Source organism: Gadus macrocephalus, chromosome 6, assembly GCF_031168955.1.
Source record: "Gadus macrocephalus chromosome 6, ASM3116895v1".
Taxonomy (NCBI): Eukaryota; Metazoa; Chordata; class Actinopteri; order Gadiformes; family Gadidae; genus Gadus; species Gadus macrocephalus.
The window spans coordinates 15911365-15931625 of NC_082387.1; the positions used below are offsets into that span (position 1 = coordinate 15911365).

The 20261-nt window shown below is 45.8% G+C and overlaps 2 protein-coding genes across 5 annotated transcripts in view; one reads left to right on the forward strand and one right to left on the reverse strand.

Annotated features, from left to right (window-relative positions):
• The first annotated feature begins 7810 nt into the window (after nucleotides 1–7810).
• Nucleotides 7811–16466, forward strand: scamp1 (secretory carrier membrane protein 1). Of its 2 annotated transcripts, XM_060054486.1 has the most exons (10): nucleotides 7811–8095; nucleotides 8908–8988; nucleotides 9260–9370; nucleotides 9782–9793; nucleotides 10475–10586; nucleotides 10924–11052; nucleotides 11516–11675; nucleotides 12188–12289; nucleotides 12487–12604; nucleotides 13849–16466. In XM_060054486.1, the coding sequence occupies exons 1-10, from the start codon at nucleotides 8039–8041 to the stop codon at nucleotides 14008–14010; spliced, it is 1044 nt and encodes a 347-aa protein (XP_059910469.1). In that variant the 5' UTR covers nucleotides 7811–8038; the 3' UTR covers nucleotides 14011–16466. The 2 variants fall into 2 exon arrangements, with proteins under 2 accessions (XP_059910469.1, XP_059910470.1); XM_060054487.1 differs by lacking the exon at nucleotides 9782–9793 and having other exon boundaries at nucleotides 7814–8095.
• A 164-nt stretch (nucleotides 16467–16630) lies between these two features.
• Nucleotides 16631–20261, reverse strand: part of LOC132459749 (LHFPL tetraspan subfamily member 2a protein-like) — an 11634-nt gene continuing 8003 nt past the window's right edge. Inside the window, exons 2-3 of one of the 3 annotated variants that reach the window (XM_060054491.1) lie at nucleotides 18699–19472; nucleotides 16631–18362 (exon numbers count right to left, since the gene is read on the reverse strand). In XM_060054491.1, the coding sequence (XP_059910474.1) occupies nucleotides 18106–18362; nucleotides 18699–19104 (663 nt within the window). In that variant the 5' untranslated portion in view covers nucleotides 19105–19472 and the 3' untranslated portion in view covers nucleotides 16631–18105. Of the gene's footprint in view, nucleotides 18363–18698; nucleotides 19689–20261 lie in introns of those variants that run through there. The other 2 variants (XM_060054488.1, XM_060054490.1) reach the window with 2 other exon arrangements.

The following is a 20261-nucleotide window of genomic DNA, read 5'->3' on the forward strand; positions in this document are numbered from 1 at the left end:
ATGTACATTTGCAAAAAATCATGCATGTCTACATATAACTGGGCGATTTAATAGGTGTCAACGTTAGACTGAAATCACTTCATGGCACGATGGGATCGTTCGATAAATAAGTAAACATAGAGAAGTTTGTTATTTTTTAAACACAACATGTGTGGAAGCTAACATTCAGCTTCAGTCTGAGCTAGGATGAGTTTTTTTGAGCCCCCCAAAACTCAGGCCAGGTGCCTGGCAAAAAGAGGCCCATTCACGATTCTGATTTTAATTTGGGCAAGTGAACATCACATTCAGGCAAGTTGAACATGACCTGTACTTGCCCGATGGGCAAGTGCTTATGAAACCTTAGTATCAACCCCTGCTTAACCCTAACTGCTCCTGACGAGCTGGCTGTCGCCTTGCCTCTTCCGTCGATGTGTCAATGTGTGTATTAACCGATGTAAGTCGCTTTGGATAAAAGCGTCTGCTAAATGCCCTAATTAGGGGTCCGAGCAGCTTTGCTGCTCGGACCCTATTGTTTCTGTAACGTTTTTTTTTTCTCAAATTCTGTAAAAGTCATACTACAGCCTACACCGTGAGTCGAAAACTCTTGACATTTTCAGGTATGGTTATCAATAACCCCCTCTACCCATAAACTTCGAGGGTTCGAATCCTGATTAGAGCATTATGAACAAGCTGAACATGACATTCTGTCATCATTGCCACTCTTAAGAAACATTGAACAGCACCTGAAATTCATCAGGCAATCAACATTACGGCTCGTCAGTTTCCAAGAATCGGTCTGCCAAGACACAGTAGGCCTATGGCATTAAGGGGAACAACTCTGTTAACCATTTTTCCTTCATAATTAACCGTCATATTTATATTTCTTCCGTCAGTGTTCTTGACTACAAATGTTTAATTTCCTGAGAATTTCAAAGATTTTTCAGGTATATGCTTTGAAGAAAGCCCTTAATTCACTTGAGAAATGTGTGCTTTGAGTTTTCTGGATGTTGTGTGCTTATCAATAGACATTTTGACCATGTGAATGAGGCTGCTGTTCAGGGGCCGTATTCACAAAGGATTTTAGGGCTAAAAGTAGGTCCTAACTGGCGAATTTAGGAGTAACTCCTAAAAATAATGGGCGTGTCACTCTTAAATTTAGGACTCCTAACTTTTTTCACTAAGAGCAATTCACAAAGTATTTTAGGCCTAAAAGTAGCACCTAAGTCTAGGAGAGCTTAAAAGTCCTCAAGAGGACTCCTAACTCAGTAAGACCTATTCACAAAGAATCGTAAATGCCTGCGAGACGAAATGTTAGGGTATTAAACTTGTTGTGGAGTTAATCGCAATGCAATCACATCCCCGACTAACAGGAATAATCTGATTAGTCCCGAAATAAAATGTTTGGCCATACGTTATTTAGCAACAGGTGCAATGCAACTTTGCAATGCCGACGATTTAAAAATATCGCAACCATCAGTCAGCCGTGCCATAAACTTTCCTTTGGACATTCAACAATTACACAGGATCAAGCCAACTTCATGGCAATTGCAGGTATGCCCGGTGTGGTCGGTGCTATTGACGGGACGCACATAAAAATAATTGCGCCATCAAAAGACGAGGACGTGTTCGTCAATAGGAAGAAAGTGCATTCCATCAACACGCAGGTTGTTTTTGATGCAAATTTTAACATAGCCTGGATGTTGTTGCAAAGTGGCCTGGATCTTCAGCTACCCATGATTCGCGCATTTTAATGGAGAGCGGTCTGAGGCAGCTTTTTGAGATGTACCAGTTGGGTGTCACTTGCTGGGAGACAGTGACTATCCATGCAAGACGTGGCTCTGGACACCCTACCTCAATCCACAACCGGGAGCAAAGTTAAAGTATAACATGTAAGTGATTACGCATATTACGCTTAGTCCTACGTGTAAAACACATCGTATTGGCTCTTTGACGCCTTTTATTTGTTGAATCCATATTTATTATTGTTTACTGATTTCTTCCATATATGCTAGAGCACACAAACATACACGAAATGTTGTGGAGAGAGGAATTGGGCAGATGAAACGTCGGTTCATGTCCTCCACGGCGAAATACGCCTCACCCCATTCTACACAACCTCTGCAAGCGGAGGAACATTCCACAGCCAGACGATGATGATGATGATGATGATGATGATGGCGATCAACATGACAATGAATTTGGCCGGCATTTAGGGATCACTTTGAAAACACATTTTAGGTAAACACCTTGGCACAAATCAGTCAACACTTGTGTAGTTCATAACATTTATTTTCTTTTAAATTGTACGTATTTTTATTGTTTGCTTTCTCTCTCTCTTGAACGTGCAGGCTACAACGTCATTATCGTGGTCTGCACAAAATTGTCATCATGCGTGTATTCTGCTAACTGCACTATAACTACTTAATAGGAATTCATTTCTAGCCTAGGCTATTTCCTTGTTTTTCGGTGATTCAGTGGGCTCGTCTGAACAACCAATCACCGAACTGACAGCTTCTAAACTCGTGCACGAGAATTGACGTAATCCATAGCAACGGCGCGTCACTCTTAGTTCACTCTTTGTGATTTATCCTTAGTAAGAGTAGGTCTCGGCGGCTTTGTGAATAACTTTTAAGAAAAAACTCCTACGTAAAATGTTTTAGCGCGAGTTAGGAGCACTCCTAGCGGTAAGATAAAATGCTTTGTGAATAGGGCCCCAGGTTTATAAGTGGAACATCTTTCCTTAAATATGACAATTATGTTACATTCATATTTCTTCCATTAGTGTGTCCTTGACTTTTAATTTTGCTCGGACCCCGTTAATCACCGCTTGCGGTTATATTTGTAATTGTAAGTAGGCCTACCAGAGGAAATGGGAGGACGGCTCTGCCGTGTTAAATTTTGGTGGAGTGGGTCAGTGATGATGGGGCCCACGACGGCCCGAACAGAGACCTTTTTCGCTCCACCAATGAGCCCGGCGGCTGACTGGAATACCCCGATCCCTGGCCATGGGTGCTGGGACTTATGGTCACATATAGCTCCCCCTGTCAAGCCCCGGCAGAACCACTTGTTATGCTTGTGAGCGTGGGTTGGGGCTTGAAGGGGTCTGGGAATCTATGACTAGGGCTGTCACTTTTGAGAAAGATCAAGTTCGAACGGATATCGAAAATCAAGCAATGTATTAGAATATATTCGAATATCTACGAGCCCAAAAAAGAACAACAACACGTAACGGAGATTCAATCACAAAAAGTTTTTACACCACTGCCAAATTTGCCCGTCTTATGTACGCCTTTTTCCCGGAATGGTCCGCGTGTTTACACTGCCCGAGGTAAATTGCCTGATGAGCTAGCACCCCAATTTACCCTCCCGGACCCTACATACATTGGCGGCTTCATTCTGCGATTATACGACTCAACGGTTCCAGGTGCGGGACTTGGGTAGAGGTGTTGCTGCGTTGTCTCTACAATAGAGACAATGCAGTGATATCAACATGAGTAGTTCTAACTGGAGCGACAGTGAAATCCGCGAGCTGCAGATCATTTGAGAGAAGGTGATGCAGTCGCATTAAACGAAGACGGAGAAAGATGATGCGTTCTACAAGAAAGACGTTTTAGTTAATTGCATTTGTAGCCTACACTCAGATGTATACTCATTCTTGCATGCGAGTCTCTTGAATCATGAAAAAATAAAAACATTCTCAGTATGCAAATTATAAAAGCCATTTCCAGTGAACCAAGAAAGTCCGCTCCGTGATGACGGGGGATTTCCCCCCTCGGTTTTACACAGGCAAGCTAGGCGTGCCAAGCCGCGACCGAACCAGCTTGGCAGTGTAAAAATGCCTACAAATGTATTACGGTAGGAGACATTAACAGGACTTAGACCATATCCTGTCTGAAAATAAATCTCTGTTTGAAACATCAACATCAACTTAATCAATATATAGTGCCACTATGAATATCACAAAATTAGACGGAATCGGAACTGCACAGCGAAAACAATGACATGACAACGTCATTGTTTGGGCTTGCAGATAGGCTTATTTCCATAGCATATCTGCAAGAAATTCATTTCTTAATGTTGTTTGCTAGAAACACCAGTGTATTAATTTGATCTGGATCAAGTGGGGCTCTCTTTTTATTCACGATGTTACCTGCGGTGGAGAACACGTTCGGAGCGCAAAGACGGGTCTGGCACACACAGGTATTTGGGCGTCAATGTCGAGAGAAGCGGGTATTTGTTGCAGCCCGTGTCTCTCCACCAATCCAGCGTTGCCGTCAGCGGGGATGACTTGGGGTCGCAATTTACCGCTCAGGATAGCTGTTCTGTGCATTATCCATTTTCGAAAGAGGATATCTTATTCAATTGATTAGAGCGCCCGCGAATGGATGAGATGGCAAACAATAAAATAAAAAACAAACTGCCTAATCATGAGGCCTTTTCACACTGCCAAGCCGGTTCGGTCGCGGCTTGGCACGCACGGCAATTACACTGCCTTGCCTGTGTAAAACCGAGGGGATAAAATCGCCCGTCGTCGTGGAGCGGGCTTTCTTGACCTCCTACGAATAATTTGCATGCAACAAATGTTTTAATATTTTTATGAGACTCGCATGCAAGAATGAGTATACATCTAAATTGTAGGCTAAAAACGCGATTAACTACTGTATGTGCAAGTGCAAAAACGCTACCATATTCTTTATTGATGATCAGCAGCTCGCGGATTTCACTATCTCACCAGCTAGAACCACTCATGTTGATATCTCTGAGTTGTCTCTGTCTAGACAACGCAGCAACACTCTACCCAAGTCCCGCCCCTTGAACCGCGGAGCCATCTAATCACATTTACATCGGAATGAAGCCGCAAATGTTTGTAGGGTCCGGGAGGGTAAATTGGAATGCTAACTCAAGCCGGCGATTTACCTCGGGGAGTGTAAGCGCACAGACCATGCCGGGCATAAGGCGTAGATAAGACGGGCATATTTGGCAGTGTAAAAACGTCTATAGACTGTAAAAAAAAATGCGCCAGTAGCAGCAGACTCCTAGCTATCAGTCCCAGCAGCAGCAGCAGACTCCCCCCACTGCTGACCGAGAAGGGAAATACCACTGGTTTCCCCTTAACACCCCCCTCTGCTGGCCGAGAAGGGAAATACCACTGGTTTCCCCTTAACACCCCCCTCTGCTGGCCGAGAAGGGAAATACCACTGGTTTATTCTAAACACCACCCTCTATTGGCCGAGAAGTGAAACTATCACTGGTTTCACCTAAACACCCCTTTCTCCTGGCTGAGAAGGGGAACTACCACTACTGGCTCCCAGCTGTTGAAGGGATGAGAATCTCGTTCCTTTATGAGATTTAGATCCAATCTGACGAAGAACGACTTTAGAAGATATTCCAATCGTATTGTGGCGAGCAGCGTGGGAAGGACGAGACGGGAGCCCAGGTTCAGCAGTTATACAACTCTCGTGCCCCTTACACCGCACGACTCCCGAGAGTTGCCTTTATTGAATGCACACACATGACCAATCAACACACTTAACGTAATTAATTAACATACACAGCAGCAACGCTAACCCACCCATAGCGATAAACAAACCCCACACAATGTCCCCCTCCCTGGTTGGGACGCCGTCTCCCAACAGGCCGCAGAAGTCCTGGGGGTGTGGTCAGGGACCACCTCCATCGGGGCCCCCACCAGGTTCCGCTGTAGGGGGGCTCTGGAGCGCCGTTCGGGCACCCCATCCTCCGACGCCTGGTCCTCCGACGGCCACGCTGGCGGCTGGGACGAGGATGGGTGGCATGCAGCCCAGTCCACCCGCAGTCCTCGACCAGCCCCAGCTGCCGACACTGCCGTGGCTCAAGTTCAGCCCTGTCGTGCACCCACACCGCATGGGAAGCCTCAGCCGTCTCGCTGGCGGGAAGGGTGGCCATCCGGACCCCGCCCTTCCGCTGCCTGGACTTGACCCCCACGTTCTTTGTGCCGGGAGGAGGGCTATCCCAGCCGCGTCCACGGATACACCACCGCAACGGCGGCAGAGCTCCACCTCGGCCCGTTCGGCCTGGTCCAGAGCTGCATCGAGGGTCCGGCATCAGTCCCCGCAGGAAGGCGTGGAGTGCCAGGGCCTCCCGTACAGCCGGGGAGAATTCCGGGAAGCCGCGTCGGGTCAAGAGCTGGACGTCAGCAGCGGCTCTGGTCGCAGAAGACCCGTTCACCGAACCGCCTCTCCCGTGCTCTGATCAGGGCCTGAAGGTCTCGCTGGTCCGCTTGGTGCAGGTCGAGCAGCACCCGTGCTGCCGTTCCCTCCAACGCCAGAGCAAGGTGGGGGGCCTCCTCGGCACCCGAGCCGTTGTGCCACTCTGCAAGCCGGAACTGGGCCAGGTATGGCTCCAGCTGCGTTAACCCGGAGAACTTCGGCAGCTTAACCGCTGTCCTAGCCACCAGGGGGCGGTGGGCAGTAGTGTTGGCTCGTTCGTTCGCGAACCGGTTCGAATGAAAGAGTCTTTAGGACGAACGAACCGAACCGGTTTGTTTCTCTCGTTCGTTCATTCGTCTCGTTAAACCATTCCATTCACCGGAAACTCGACTGAACGAACGAACGAGTTTCCCGTAGCACTAACTCCACTGAGTCTGACTGACTCAGCTGAGAACCGTGCAATGGCGTGCATTCCATGATGCGATTTACCGCTACCGGCAACCAGGCTGAACGAACAAACGATTCGCAAACGACTCCTCCCAGTTCAGTCGAGTTTCCGGTAGCACTGAGTCTGACTGACTCAGCTGAGAACCGTGCAATGGCGTGCATTCCATGATGCGATTCACCGCTACCGGAAACTAGGCTGATTCGCGAACGACTCCTCAACCGAGTTTCCGGTGAATCGATTCACCGGAAACTCGATAGCCTATTATTTGTGTTGCAGTCCTGTCTGGATTATGGTTGGATCTGTGCTTGCTGACCTTATTAGGCTATAACTTATTGTGAGCGAAAACCAATTCAGTTTTCATCATGCAGACTGTGCCTTTTCAACTTCAACTGAAGTTAAACTTGTGTTTGTATGGTTAGACATTAGATAGCCTGACGTTAAGAAAATATGTAGGCTATCTAATGCGTCTTATTTTTCTTGGGGTGCATGTCGGGCGTCGGTATCAATTTATAGCGGGCTGCGGAATGTAAATCGTGCTAGTTTCGGAAGACGAGTCAGAAGCGGTTTTAAATATGCAAAGGACAGGCGGGTGCGGGTTTGCGAAATAAGACCCTTGCAGGACTGACCAAAAAAGGGGCGGAATAATAATAATAATAAAGATCTGAATATCTAGAGCGTGAATGCTGATGCAGCATTCACATTAATTATTTGGTGCATTTTTTAGGGAAGCAAAGAATATGTATGAGCAACTGTTAATGTTTTCCAATATAAGTAACATTATATATTTTTCAACATTGGCTGTAGTACGCACTGGTAACCTATAGAGGGAGACATTGGCTAACCCGTTGGGCCGCAGCCAGAATGAACTCACTGGAATCAACAGACACCTCGGGACACGAGGCAAAATAGTTTGGCAGGCAAAAAGGACAAGGGTTTAATGATAGACGTCAGATAATGACTCACAACATTGGTTCACATTAAGATTGATGGAGCGTTCTAAGTCAAACAATATGAACGTGAAAAAACAAAAACACAATTAATCAATGATATTTCAATCAAAAGCTTTCTTAAATGTGTCTTCTTTTTTTTTTTAAGTGGTAAATTATAGTCACCGACCTCTTTTTTAGATGGTCATCGTCATCGTCCTCACGATCATCATCACCATCAGAAAGATGCGTCTGCCTGGTTTGGTCCTGCTGCTGCTGAAACGATGACGTAGCGCACGTCATGTAAAGTTAGGTTGCATCTCTCCCTGCCATCTTTGTGCTAGCTGCTACTGCTAACAAGTTGAGCGAGGGGGTCTTCTGGTGGTGGAGGCGCAGAGACGTGTAGGATACAGTGAGGCACATCGAAGGGATCGAACCCTCCCTGGATAATTAGGGGAAATCGTCTTCGCAGCCAAGCGATACCTGAAGGCTACACAATGTCAGATTTTGACAGCAACCCTTTCGCAGACCCAGACTTCAGCAACCCCTTCCAGGTATGCAGCTAGCATCCGCTAGGCCAGCCCCCTCATGTTGTAGAGGAGCCCACAGCTTCAGGGCTCACTAACGCTGATGCTTTTTTCTTACGCTGGTAACTGTCTTATTACGAGGACACGTCGCTGACAAAAGCCTTTATGAAATCGGTCAATGGGATATTATTAAATGTTTTGACAGATAACCGCAAATGCATAGAATTGCCGTCTAGCCTCGCCTCAATTACATTTGTTGTGGTAGCGGTGAGTGGAGATTAGCTTCCAGTTTGGCAAATAACATGAGATAGTGACAACAAATCATATTCCCCCAGTAAAGCCATGATGCAGACAGCTCATACAGACGTTATGCATGTTATCTCCCCAGTGCATAATGATTTCATTATCTGACTCACTGTCTCTCACTTATGAATGACCAGGCCTAAAGGCGTCAAATAAATGTTCATGTTCTGCAGACACGTCAAGGTTCATGATTTCTTACGTTGACATTAGGGCCTGAATTAAATTTCCTGTATCTCATTCGAGAAAGGATTCGCTATTGCTACCACTTTAAAATGCTGAGCTGATCTGATCTACCCATAGCCTACATGTTGTGGCTTTGGGCTGCTGTAGCTCTTCCGACTCGGAATCCAGTTTGACTAATGAATGATCAATTTCCTATTCTGTTGAACCAAGTAGATTACTGATATGGGACCCCTCGTGCTTACCATTGACTTCGTTCCCAGCATCTTTTTCAGTTATGATTGGCTTGTAGTTAATTGAACTGCGTTCAGTGCCCCTCCGACCTTAATTGCCATTTGGTCCTTTCTACCTTTTAGGATCCTTCCGTGACACAGGTGACCCGCTCTGCCCCACCTGGTGGCCTAGAGGAATACAACCCCTTCACGGATGGCAGAACGGTCAGTCTCACTAGCTGCTCACTCTAGTCTCTCCACTTTTCTTAATACAAAATGATTTAACGAATTTAGATACCTTGACGATTTAACAGATGAGGTCATTGACCTAGTTTCTCCCGCTCTGTTCTCTCTCTTTCCTCTCAGTCAAAGAGGACCTCTCTGAAAACATATTACTTTGGCCTACTTTAGTTATATTCAGCCACTGTCCTTCATCGTTATATAAATACTAATAGTGTGTGTGTGTCTGTTTGTTTGGTTTGTTATTGTTTTGTAGGCAGCTCCAGGAAGTGCTCCCAGCGCCGCCCCGGCCCCCGCTCAGAACACCCAGCCGGCTATCATGAAGCCCACAGAGGAGCCCCCAGCCTACTCACAGCACCAGACCCAGGTACTGCACACACACACACACACACGCACACGCACACATGCAGGAACGCGCACACCCACGCACACACAAGCACACTCACGCAGGCACGCACGTGCTACACATACACAAACTTTTTCTTGCTCTCTCCCTCTCCATCGCTCTCTCACACACATGCAGTGAAACACACACATAGCCTACAAACACCGAAAGACTCATCCCTCCCTTGCCCTCCTTATCTCTCCGTTACTCGTTCTATCGCTCATACAGTTTTGCCTTGCTTTACCGAACCAGAAGCTGTGGACTTAACTTACAGTACTCACTTTGCCCCGTAGCCCGTCAATCAGGAAAATACAGTAGATACATATTCAATACATGTTATCATATTGTTAACTTATCTTTCCCCTCTTCTTTCACACACTTGTTCAACCTCAGCTGCGCAATCAGGTAGGCTACTGTGAATCATGTAGCCCCCACCGCCTCCTACCAAATCTATCTGACATAACCCCATCTACTGCAGTGATCCATGTCCATCCCATAACTCCCTACAACCTGAGACTTAAACAGATCACTGCTTGATCAATTACCACGATAGATACTTTTAACTGTAGTTTAATAATTGCCTCCGTGGTGTTTGTGCTTGAGGCTGAGTCTATTTAAACTAAAAGATATGCTTAAAGATCAAAACGGTGCAAAGGTTGGCATTCTAGTTGTTGTGCTGTGGTATTTATTTTACTTTCTGTCTTTCTTTTGTAATCACAAGTCCCACAAGCCTATCTCAGTTTGGGCCAGATGAGCAAAACCTTCTACTTGCTTGAGCCATTTGGTGCATTTCATAAATATTTCAACACAATCTAACCCACAAGCTTCCCCAATGCCTAACTCTATTCTTAGATATATTTTGTACAGCGCTTCCACCATATTTTAGTACCTAGAAAATAACAACCTAAAGAAATTCATGTTTAAACAGAAATATGTATTAAGATCACAGTTCAAAATTCCAACGTTTTTCCTTCTCAGAACCAGCCGAAGATCCTTGTTCAAACGTAACATCATGTTTGTATGTTGGGCTTGGGCCGGACCTACCAGGCGTCCATACTGACTTTGGGGCTAATGTGTGTAAACTAGGACCAGGTTTGGGCCCAGGCAGAACTGCTGAGGAGACAGGAGGAGCTGGAGAAGAAGGCAGCAGAGCTCGATCGCCGGGAGAGAGAGCTCCAGTCCCATGGTGGGGTGGGAGGTGAGTGGGGCTGACTGGGGACATCATGTACTACAGTAGGGCGTCAAACATCATAGTGTAACGGAACGAGATTGGGTATCTAAGATAGATAGCAGAGGTAGGGTTGTCTTTTTTGTTTTGTGACGTTGGTATTGGCAGAGAAGTAGAGCTTTTATCTAAAACGCCACCTATGTGAATACAAATACATTGTGTGTGTGTGTGTGTGTGTGTGTGTGTGTGTGTGTGTGTGTGTGTGTGTGTGTGTGTGTGTGTGTGTGTGTGTGTGTGTGTGTGTGTGTGTGTGTGTGTGTGTGTGTGTGTGTGTGTGTGTGTGTGTGTGCGCGCGCGCATCCGTCAGGACGTAAGAACAACTGGCCACCGCTGCCGGAGAAGTTCCCGGTTGGGCCATGTTTCTACCATGACATCGCCGTGGACATCCCTGTAGAGTTCCAGAAGACGGTCAAAATCATGTACAACCTCTGGATGTGTGAGTAGAAGCAGCCCGTCCTCCCTTCTCTTCAGGGGAACAGCATTATGAACTGAGTGAACAGTTCTGTCATGTATACAAGAGAAGGTGTGCTTGTGAATGTCTTTATAGCAATCTATAAAAAATTATTTAAAGCCATAATATTCTAGGTAGAAGTTGTTCTGCCATGCATCTTAAAGGGTGAAACATTACTGAAATCCGACTACGTAGACCCCCACGAAACAAGTGATGGAATTCGTTATAACAAAAAAAGTGTTTTCACGCTTGTTGAGTGTTTTTTTTTCTTTCTACAAAACATTATTCAGTCCATAATCATCAATGGAACAGCAGTGCATAACACCTTAATAAAATGTGGTTCTCATGAATCTGTAAAGCGACCTTGACTGTGAGGAAGGCGCTATATTAAATAAACGTTATTATTATTATTATTATTATTATTAACGTGTCGTTGTTTTCCACACAGTCCACGCAGGGACGCTGTTTGTGAACATGTTTGGCTGTCTTTTCTGGTTCTTCGTGGATGCGTCGCGCGGCGTGGACTTCGGCCTGGCCATGTTATGGTTCCTGCTCTTCACTCCCTGCTCCTTCGTCTGCTGGTACAGACCGCTCTATGGGGCTTTCAGGCAAGTGGAGACCCCCCCCAACTACCAGTAATGTCCGCTAGCATTCATTGATGCAGCTGGATACGTGTGGAACAATGGCAGATTGGCGGAAGTGGGGTGTTTGTTATTGATTTCAAGGACCTACCTTGAATCCTGTAGGTTCAAGGTAGTTCAAGGTAGATATTCTTTTGTTTTTGCTTGAGGCGAGGCAGGTTAATTTATGTAGCATCCTGCAAATACAAAGGCTTTTCATAGGCAGGAATCACATTTATAAACTTTGCATAACAATATAATAAAACATAAATGTAAACACAATAGGATATTGCCATCTCTGAAGTCGTTAAGATAGATTACTAAAAATCATACCTTAATGCTAAAGACACATTATTTTAAAGACAAGAATCAAAATAAACGTTGACAGGCTAAGGTTAGTTTATACATTGGTATTGTTGAGTAAGAGATCAATGAGCTGATAAATGCTTGTGTACTTTGTTCCCTCTCTTAAGTTGCCCGCATTCCTCCTTTCTCCTCAGGAGTGACAGTTCCTTCCGCTTCTTCGTCTTCTTCTTTGTGTACATCTGTCAGTTTGGTGTTCACGTGCTACAGTCTATTGGCATCCGAAGCTGGGGAACATGGTGAGTTTGTTGGCGTGCTAATTATTGTCCACTGTATTTTGGCGGTAAACCCAGCTGACAATTTGGTCACACACTGTCGCGATGGCTTTGATCTTATCCTGGATGCACTACACATCTGCTGTGTCATTGGATTCACACTCATGTTGTGTTTGTGTGGATGTGTGTGTGTGGATGTGTCCGCGTGTGTATCTTCCCAGTGGCTGGATAGCGGCTCTGACAGGTCTGAACACCAGTATCCCAGTGGGCATCATCATGCTGCTCATCGCCGCCCTGTTCACCGCCCTGTCAGTGGGCTCCCTCATCATGTTCAAGAAGGTAACACACACTCTGTAGTTCAGCCCGTCAGCATCCCTGCTCTGTCTCTCGGTGAGCTAGCTATTGAGTAGGGTTGGGGGGGGGGAATGGAGTCACGCAATTCTTGTCTTCAGATTCTGAATCGATTTCGACTACCAAAGATTGTCTTTCTTTCTTTTTTGCATTAGGTTTGCCTTTGTGTGTTTGCATTGTTGCAAAAAGTATATATAATAATTGTATAATCTTAGACACACTACTAGATCTCGTAAACTTCTCTGCCCTACTATTGAGTTCAATTTTGTAGATAGGATTTGAACTTTTCTGACGTTGATTTTTCGTTCTATTGTCAACACTGTCGAGCAGTATCCACCGTCTGACTGTGGACGGTGCAGGCAGATATTTGTTGCATAAAAGACTGATTGAATAATAAATTGCTAATTTTCAGTAATGAGATCTACTGTTGGCTAGTATAAGTCTAGACAGATAGGTCTGATCAAATCGATGAATATAAATCAAAATCTGAACTTCAGTAACTGCATTATTTAATTAAAAAAACTTTTCAATATAAGATATTCATATGGTATATTAATAACAGTATAGGTGCTGAAAATTTATGTCCAGCGATCTGATTGGTTCCTAACTGTTGTATAATGAGCGTAAACATAACTGCTATGACGCCCAATCATTTTGTGAAAGTTTGCATATCACTCCGCGCCTGGAAGTAGAAACAGTTACAAAGTAAAAAATATGTTGAATGGTGGAGAGGGTGTAAATGTTGTTACTCCGGGAGTGATGGAGAGACTAACGAAAGCTTAGGCACACGGCGAGTGAACTGCTTCATAGGATAAATTGCCGGAGAACCGCTCTAGCCGAGCCTTCTCTCGGAGGGACGCTAAAGCGACCGTGTGTTGCATAGCGACCGTCATGCATTTTGAAGGCTGCCAGGAGGGACTACTTTTTTGTATTCTTTCAAAAAACAGCTATTTTGACTTTCTTGTTTTTTTTTTTAAATGTAGTGTGTCTATGACTTTCGTTTTACCATAATAGTAACCGTTGTATAAAAGCAATAGATCACTTCAGTCAGTGGTATGTGCTCATTATACCACTGTGAAGGGGGTCGCCGGCCCTCCGCTGCGCGTCGGGGCCGGACAACGCCCCTTAACAGTGGTATAATGAGCACATACCACAGCCTTTCGTGATCTATTGCTTAAACGTAAAACCTCGACATTTCAACCGTCGACCCGCGTCTCTGTCTCCCCCTACAGGTGCATGCGCTGTATCGCACCACCGGCGCCAGCTTCGAAAAAGCCCAGCAGGAATTCGCCACCGGGGTCATGTCAAACAAAACCGTCCAGACCGCTGCTGCCAATGCTGCCGCCAATGCTGCTAGCAACGCTGCCCGCGGCGCCTTCAAAGCCACTCCTTGAACACTAACACTAACACATGTACACATCCGCACACACTCTATAACTAACATTAACACATATACACACAGACACACAAACACACATGCAAATACACTCTTTAAAGCTGAAGATGCACAACCCTGGTCCCGTATATGTCCCGAACATCCAAACCATTGCTCTTATGCTGAAGAGCAGAGTCCTTGCCTCAAACTATCCCTAGCCAAGCTAGTGAGCTAAACCACTTTCTCCCGTGTCAAATCATGAGTTCAGAGCCAGGGCGGTCCACCTTCACCTAGAACCAATTAGCACTCCCCCTCTCCCCTGGTGTCTGGGATGAATGCTGACTTACTCCTAATCGTCCGCTCGGGGAACCCTCTGCTTCTCCTGACAGTGCATGGATTTTGTAAGCGTTTGACTCTACTGTACTCGCACGGTTGAGTCCACCTCTAAGATGTACGAGCAGCCGATGTCAACATGTACGTGTGTGCTTCATTGTCATGATAACGTCCCGGGCTTCTTCGACGGACCAATGGAGACGGGTCATCTGACGGTGTATGTTTTGTTTTGTCTTGCTCATGTACTGTGTGTGGGTGTGGGTGTGTGAGTGAGCCTGCGCGTGGACGTGTATTTGGCTTTTTTTTAAAAGTGGAAATGGTGGAACTGACTGAGTTTTATGAGTATCCAGTTGATCGTTGTGATGTTAAAGATAACGTTTATCTTGTGTTTTGAGTGTTTCTGCCACACTTGAGGAAATTCTGACAAAAGTCACTGCTCCGAAACCAATTCCGATATTCAGTATCCGCATTGTTACAGTTAATGGAGCAGTAGCCTTTTCACCTTCAGTTTAATCCTGGGAATGATCAAATAGGCCGGATTGCTTAAAGGCACGACAAGGACAAACGCATGGTTAGCAAACTAAAGTTGACGACATCAATTGGTTTTGCCACATTTTAAGGATAAACCACCACATCAAGTCTTTCAGGCTACTTGCCGCTCTTTTAGTTCCCTTCTTTTCCACACAAAGTGAGGTCGGAGGTCATTGCGTTCAGCTAACTTGCTGCTAGGTTAGGTCTATGTTGTGTTTTGTGCTCTGTAATGTTAAAATAGGAAACCAGCACTACAACAACACTACACATATTTAGCCCTTTCTCGAGTGTGTCTCTTTCTAGCTTTCTTTTTGATTCGTGGAGCGCAACGCCATCGGTTAGAATTTGCTGCTGCCATGAATCCTGACTTCAGTTGTAATAGGTTGTGGCTTATACTGTTTATGTTCTGTTGAAGGAATGGGCACATCTCTGGACCGCTTGAGTGAAATACATATCTTCCAGCGAGATAATCATGTAAACAAGATCCTTTTGTCGAAAAGCAAACATGTCAAAAAAACTTTTGAACACAAAGGACCATTTCCCTCCCCCCTTCCTTTATGTTCTGGTCTGTTTGACAGCCAAATATAAATAAAATGTATAAACGATTGACAGTACACAGGAAAAAACACTACTGAGGTACATTTCATTGTACAGTAACACTGTATAGGCTACTGCTAGTGTCTCTGGAAAAAACGGTCATGAGGATTGCATTTGTACAGAGCTTCAGCTAATGTGGCGGTGAGTGTTTGAAGTTGTGCATGGAAAATGGCTGATGGATGTCACAGCTGTTATTATTTATGTATAAATCAAACAATATATTATAGCGAGCAAGTGAGTGTGGGCTTAGCCAAGTCAAAGATCAAAAAGCTGTTACAAATCGGAAAATGGCTATTGGCACTATGTCTTGCCTTGAAGTATTTCCTGAAAAACTCTCATTGTGCATTTCTTTATGGAGTATGTTTGTGAAATCGCCATGGTTTAACCATTTATTTTGTTAATTTTATTTTCCTTCAGATGTAATTTATTTAAATGTCATGTGTGTGTGTGTATTTTATTTAAATGTGTTGACGTCATAGCATTAACTAGCAGTGTTCCATGACTTGACCACCGAGGATGTAAGTAAACGTTTGTTTAACTGGATGGCTTGTTTCAAAGTGTTTAAATGCAAGTTGTTTTTTCTTCACTAAAAAAATAGAATGTGCTGCGTCCTAAAAAGCTGTGAGAGACCAAATGTCCATGTCGTTTTTATTTTATTAATATATTTTATTCTCCAAAACTCATGTTGACTACAAATATTAAAGTTTACCACTGGAAAGGAAGCTTCTGACTTTTGAACAAGGAAAAAAGCATTGTTAGCTAGCGTAAGAGGATGTTCAGGCACAAACTGGCGACGTTCACGAGTGAGCCAGGCTGTTTGACTGGAAGCTAAAATGATTGAAACGCGACACTTGTGTTTATTTTGTAAAGTTGAAACATTCGTTTCCCATCATCGATCGGTCTTAGGTACAAAGATGAAAAATTGATGCACTCGTCTTGCCTTTGTTGCATGTGGAATAGTTTTAAGTTTTTCTATATTTATGGTATTAACATGAAATAAAATTTGAAAGAAAACTGGTGTTCTTATTAAAATACTAGAGCTGTGTTACCAGTTTACTCCACGAGGTGTCAGTGTTGGCCGAGTTCATCGTGTTTACTTTACGTAATAAACAGGCCTCTTCCTCTCCTGTTAAGAGATAAAGCATGCAGTTCTCGTTATTTAAAACCGTGGAGATTCATCAAAGGCGAATCGTTTTTTCAACGTAGCGTTTATTTATTTAAAGTACAGAATACAGAGTGGATTCCTTTCCCATGAAAAATCGAAACCTTCCACAAATGTGGATCGTTTCAAGCATGTTCATACAATATGCTTTGGAGGAATTTTGTTAATATAACAAAAGTCCCGTTTACCGTAATCACTGACTCTTAAATGATCGTTGCTTCTATTCAATGGTACACTGTGACCAGTCAAAGAGACACACTGCATCTTTTGTGATTTCACACGTTAAGCGATCAGAAAGAATGAAAGCAATTATGTAGCTCCAATGTAAATTACAGGAATGAAAATAACACGTTTAGCATTTCAACACAGAGGAAGATCATCACATTGAACCAACGGCAACTTTCAACAATCGAGGAAATAAGATCCAGCAGCGTTCCTTGAACAATGGGTTGCAGCCCATTTGGAGGTGTGTCGCACTCTGACCTTGCACGGAAAAGAACGCACCAGGATCTGTGATCCCTATCCTAAATTAAATGAAGGAATCTTTCTGAGAGTGCAGTGGTTACGTCCCAGGAATATGCTGAAATTGACGTGATGAAACAGTTTAAGTACCCCTGTGATCCGGTTATGCTCACCACAGTATTAATTACCCATGGTGGGGGTCTGATTTTCTTCCATACACACTTCACCACTTATTAAAGTTATGGGGCTGCAGCAAGTCTCACTAAATAATTTGCGAAGCTCAGGTCTTTTGAAGTGAACGAACCCCTTGCAATCTCTATATCTGAGTATGATACAGAATAGTTTAGCGCCCCACTGCGTGCTCAGAGTAAAAACATCTGGCAAAGATGGAAAAATTCACCCTTGTTAAGGGCTGGATGCAGGCAGACACACCCAAGCACACACACACACGCACGGATCTATTTACAAAAACACACACACACACATATTTACAATCTCACGCACACAGGAACAGACATACATTGAAACCCGCCCACAAAACAACACATGCCAAGTGTTCCATTTGACACAGCTGGCAAACATTCAGACGGTGGCCATGAGTTGTGTCTTAGAAAACATCCTGACGCAAAGCAACCCACCAGGTTACATATGAGCCTTCAAGCTGGCGGTTATAAAAAGGACTCAACAGCACTCCAGTGTTGATATGAGTCATAATTGTTATTAAGTAAGGAGTGCACGTCAGATTGAATAAATGCTAGTGTCACATCCTTTAGCCCTCTCTCATGCAGAGTATGTTTTGGCACATCAGACTCGGGTCGGCCCAAGAGTACAGCCAGAGAAAACATTTAGGAGGAACAGCTCCTCTGGCCTCCTTACATCCGGAACTGTGGCTCGCTGGCCTGGAAGGAAACAGCACTTTCATCCTGGCTTCCATGAAGACTTTTCCCTATCCCCCACCCACCCCGTGCTCTTTCTAGGAGAAGTTCCAGCGTCTCCCAGGGAGATCCCCGGTTCCCTCAGTCCCCCGGTTCAGAGAAGGCAGATGAGGCTCTTCCCCTCCTCGATCTCCTCCTGCACCTTGTCGCTGGAGGTGGCCACCTCGGCCTGCGCCGAGAACACCGCGCACACGAAGGAGGCCAGGGTCCCGCCGATGGCGGCGTAGAAGGCCCAGCCCAGGGAGCACTGGGCCGGCCGGAAGGGGGAGGCCTCGGCTCCGCAGTAGTCCAACACCTTCTCCGAGCCCCAGCCGGCGGGGTACAGCATGAGCCCCACCATCAGCAGGAGGCCTGGGGGATAGGGACAGAGGTAGGTTAGACGTACCCTACGGGGTTAGCTGTTAAAGACATGGATATGAGTCTGGTTAAAAGAACATAAGAGACAGTGCAGCTGGGAATACCATGAGTCATCTCTGAATGGTGAGGAATGCATACCATAATAAGGCTATTTACCACATGACATGTTTGGAATCGGGACAACCACCAGCAACATAATGATAGATTATAGGGATGACAGGCATGGTCGGTCTTATACAGCTGTCGATGTGTGCGCACAAACACGCTGACACACACACACACACACACACACACACACACACACACACACACACACACACACACACTTACCGGCAATGGCCTGGAGCAGTCCACAGATGTTGAAGATGCTTTTCCTCAGGCAGCTCTGGAAGCACAGCGTGAAAATGGACATGCACGCCACGCAGCCCAGCACCAGCGTTCCCGCCGCCAGGAACAACATGGCCCCCTGCCAGAAGCCGCTCGCCACTTCTCCGAAAGTCTGAGCGTATGGGCCGCACGTCACCGCCCGGCCCCCGATACGCAGGCAGCGGCTGTAGAGCCCCAAGGACGGCCGGTACTCCCCACCGCCGGACAGCACGCCGCCGACCCCGGATCCTGGCCGGGGGTAGCCCAGCAGCCAATCGGGGCTCATGAAGGCGATGAGCTCGGCGAAGGCCACCATGATGCTGAACAGGGTCCATAGCATGGAGCGACAGGTCACGATCACATGACACATGGCGGCTGTGACCTCCTCCGCACCGTGGATCGAGGAAACGGCCTGGAGGTGAATTCCCGGTATTGTTGTGCACAGGGTTGAGTTCCCGCTTGAAAAGAGCAACTGAATTCCCTCACTTAGATACGGAAGAGTCCACTAAGCGTTGTTGCAGGGACTCCGCTTCCCGGCAGCTTTTTTGTGTTTATCCTCTCGGGAGTCAGCGTTTCCCCGAAGGGCCCTCGTGGTTTTCTAGCTCTGCTTCCTGGGGCCTGAGTGGAGGTCTGCTGGGCGGACCGAGGTGGCTAACAGGCTGGAAAGCAGCTCCCCTCAGCCATGGTGTGGCCCCCTGGAAAGCACACACACACCGTCATTCCAACAGGGAAGATCGTCTAAATCGGAGAGACAACAGGAGAGGACAGGAAGAGAGAAGTGAGACGAGAAGGGTGCTGCGGTTCGAGTATATATGAGAGTTGGGCGGAGGGATGAAAAAAACGAAAGAGAAGCTCAATACAGACGTCTAAAGAGGAAGTATGACCACTGCCGATTACTCAACCCCTCTGAATATGTCCCCGGGGTGAGCTGCAAACCTCAAGGCGTGTTTAACCGCATTTTGTTACAACAAGCGCCCCCCCACACCACCACCACCCCCCCCCCCCCCCCCCCCGCCAAGGAGAGTATCAGACGCAGGAGAAAGAGAGGGGGAAGTGAGGGTAGACCATTACAGAGGGGAGAGAGTGTCAACCTGAGGCCAGCTGTGACGGTACCGTGAGCAACAGTTCCAGATGTCCGTTGATTTTAAGCCATGAGTCACGTCTGAATCAACATTATACACACAGATCCCGGCAAACACAAGTGTGTGTGTGTTTGTGTGCCAGTGTGTAGGCGTACGTGCGTGTATATGTGTTTCTGTGAGAAGAAGCTGTTAATGGGACAGTGGCGTAGTTTAGTTATTTCCATTCATGTCCGTACTGATCAGGACTCGAAGCTGTTAAAGTCTTCCAACTATCATAATAATAAAAATGATGAAATAGTTTATAATGGCAAGCCCTAAAGCATGCCAGCACAGGCATTCAATCACACCACACCACAGTCAGGTTAGATTATACATACACACATGCACACACAAACACACCCATACATACACACATGCAGACTAGAATCAAGTGAAAAGTCTCATT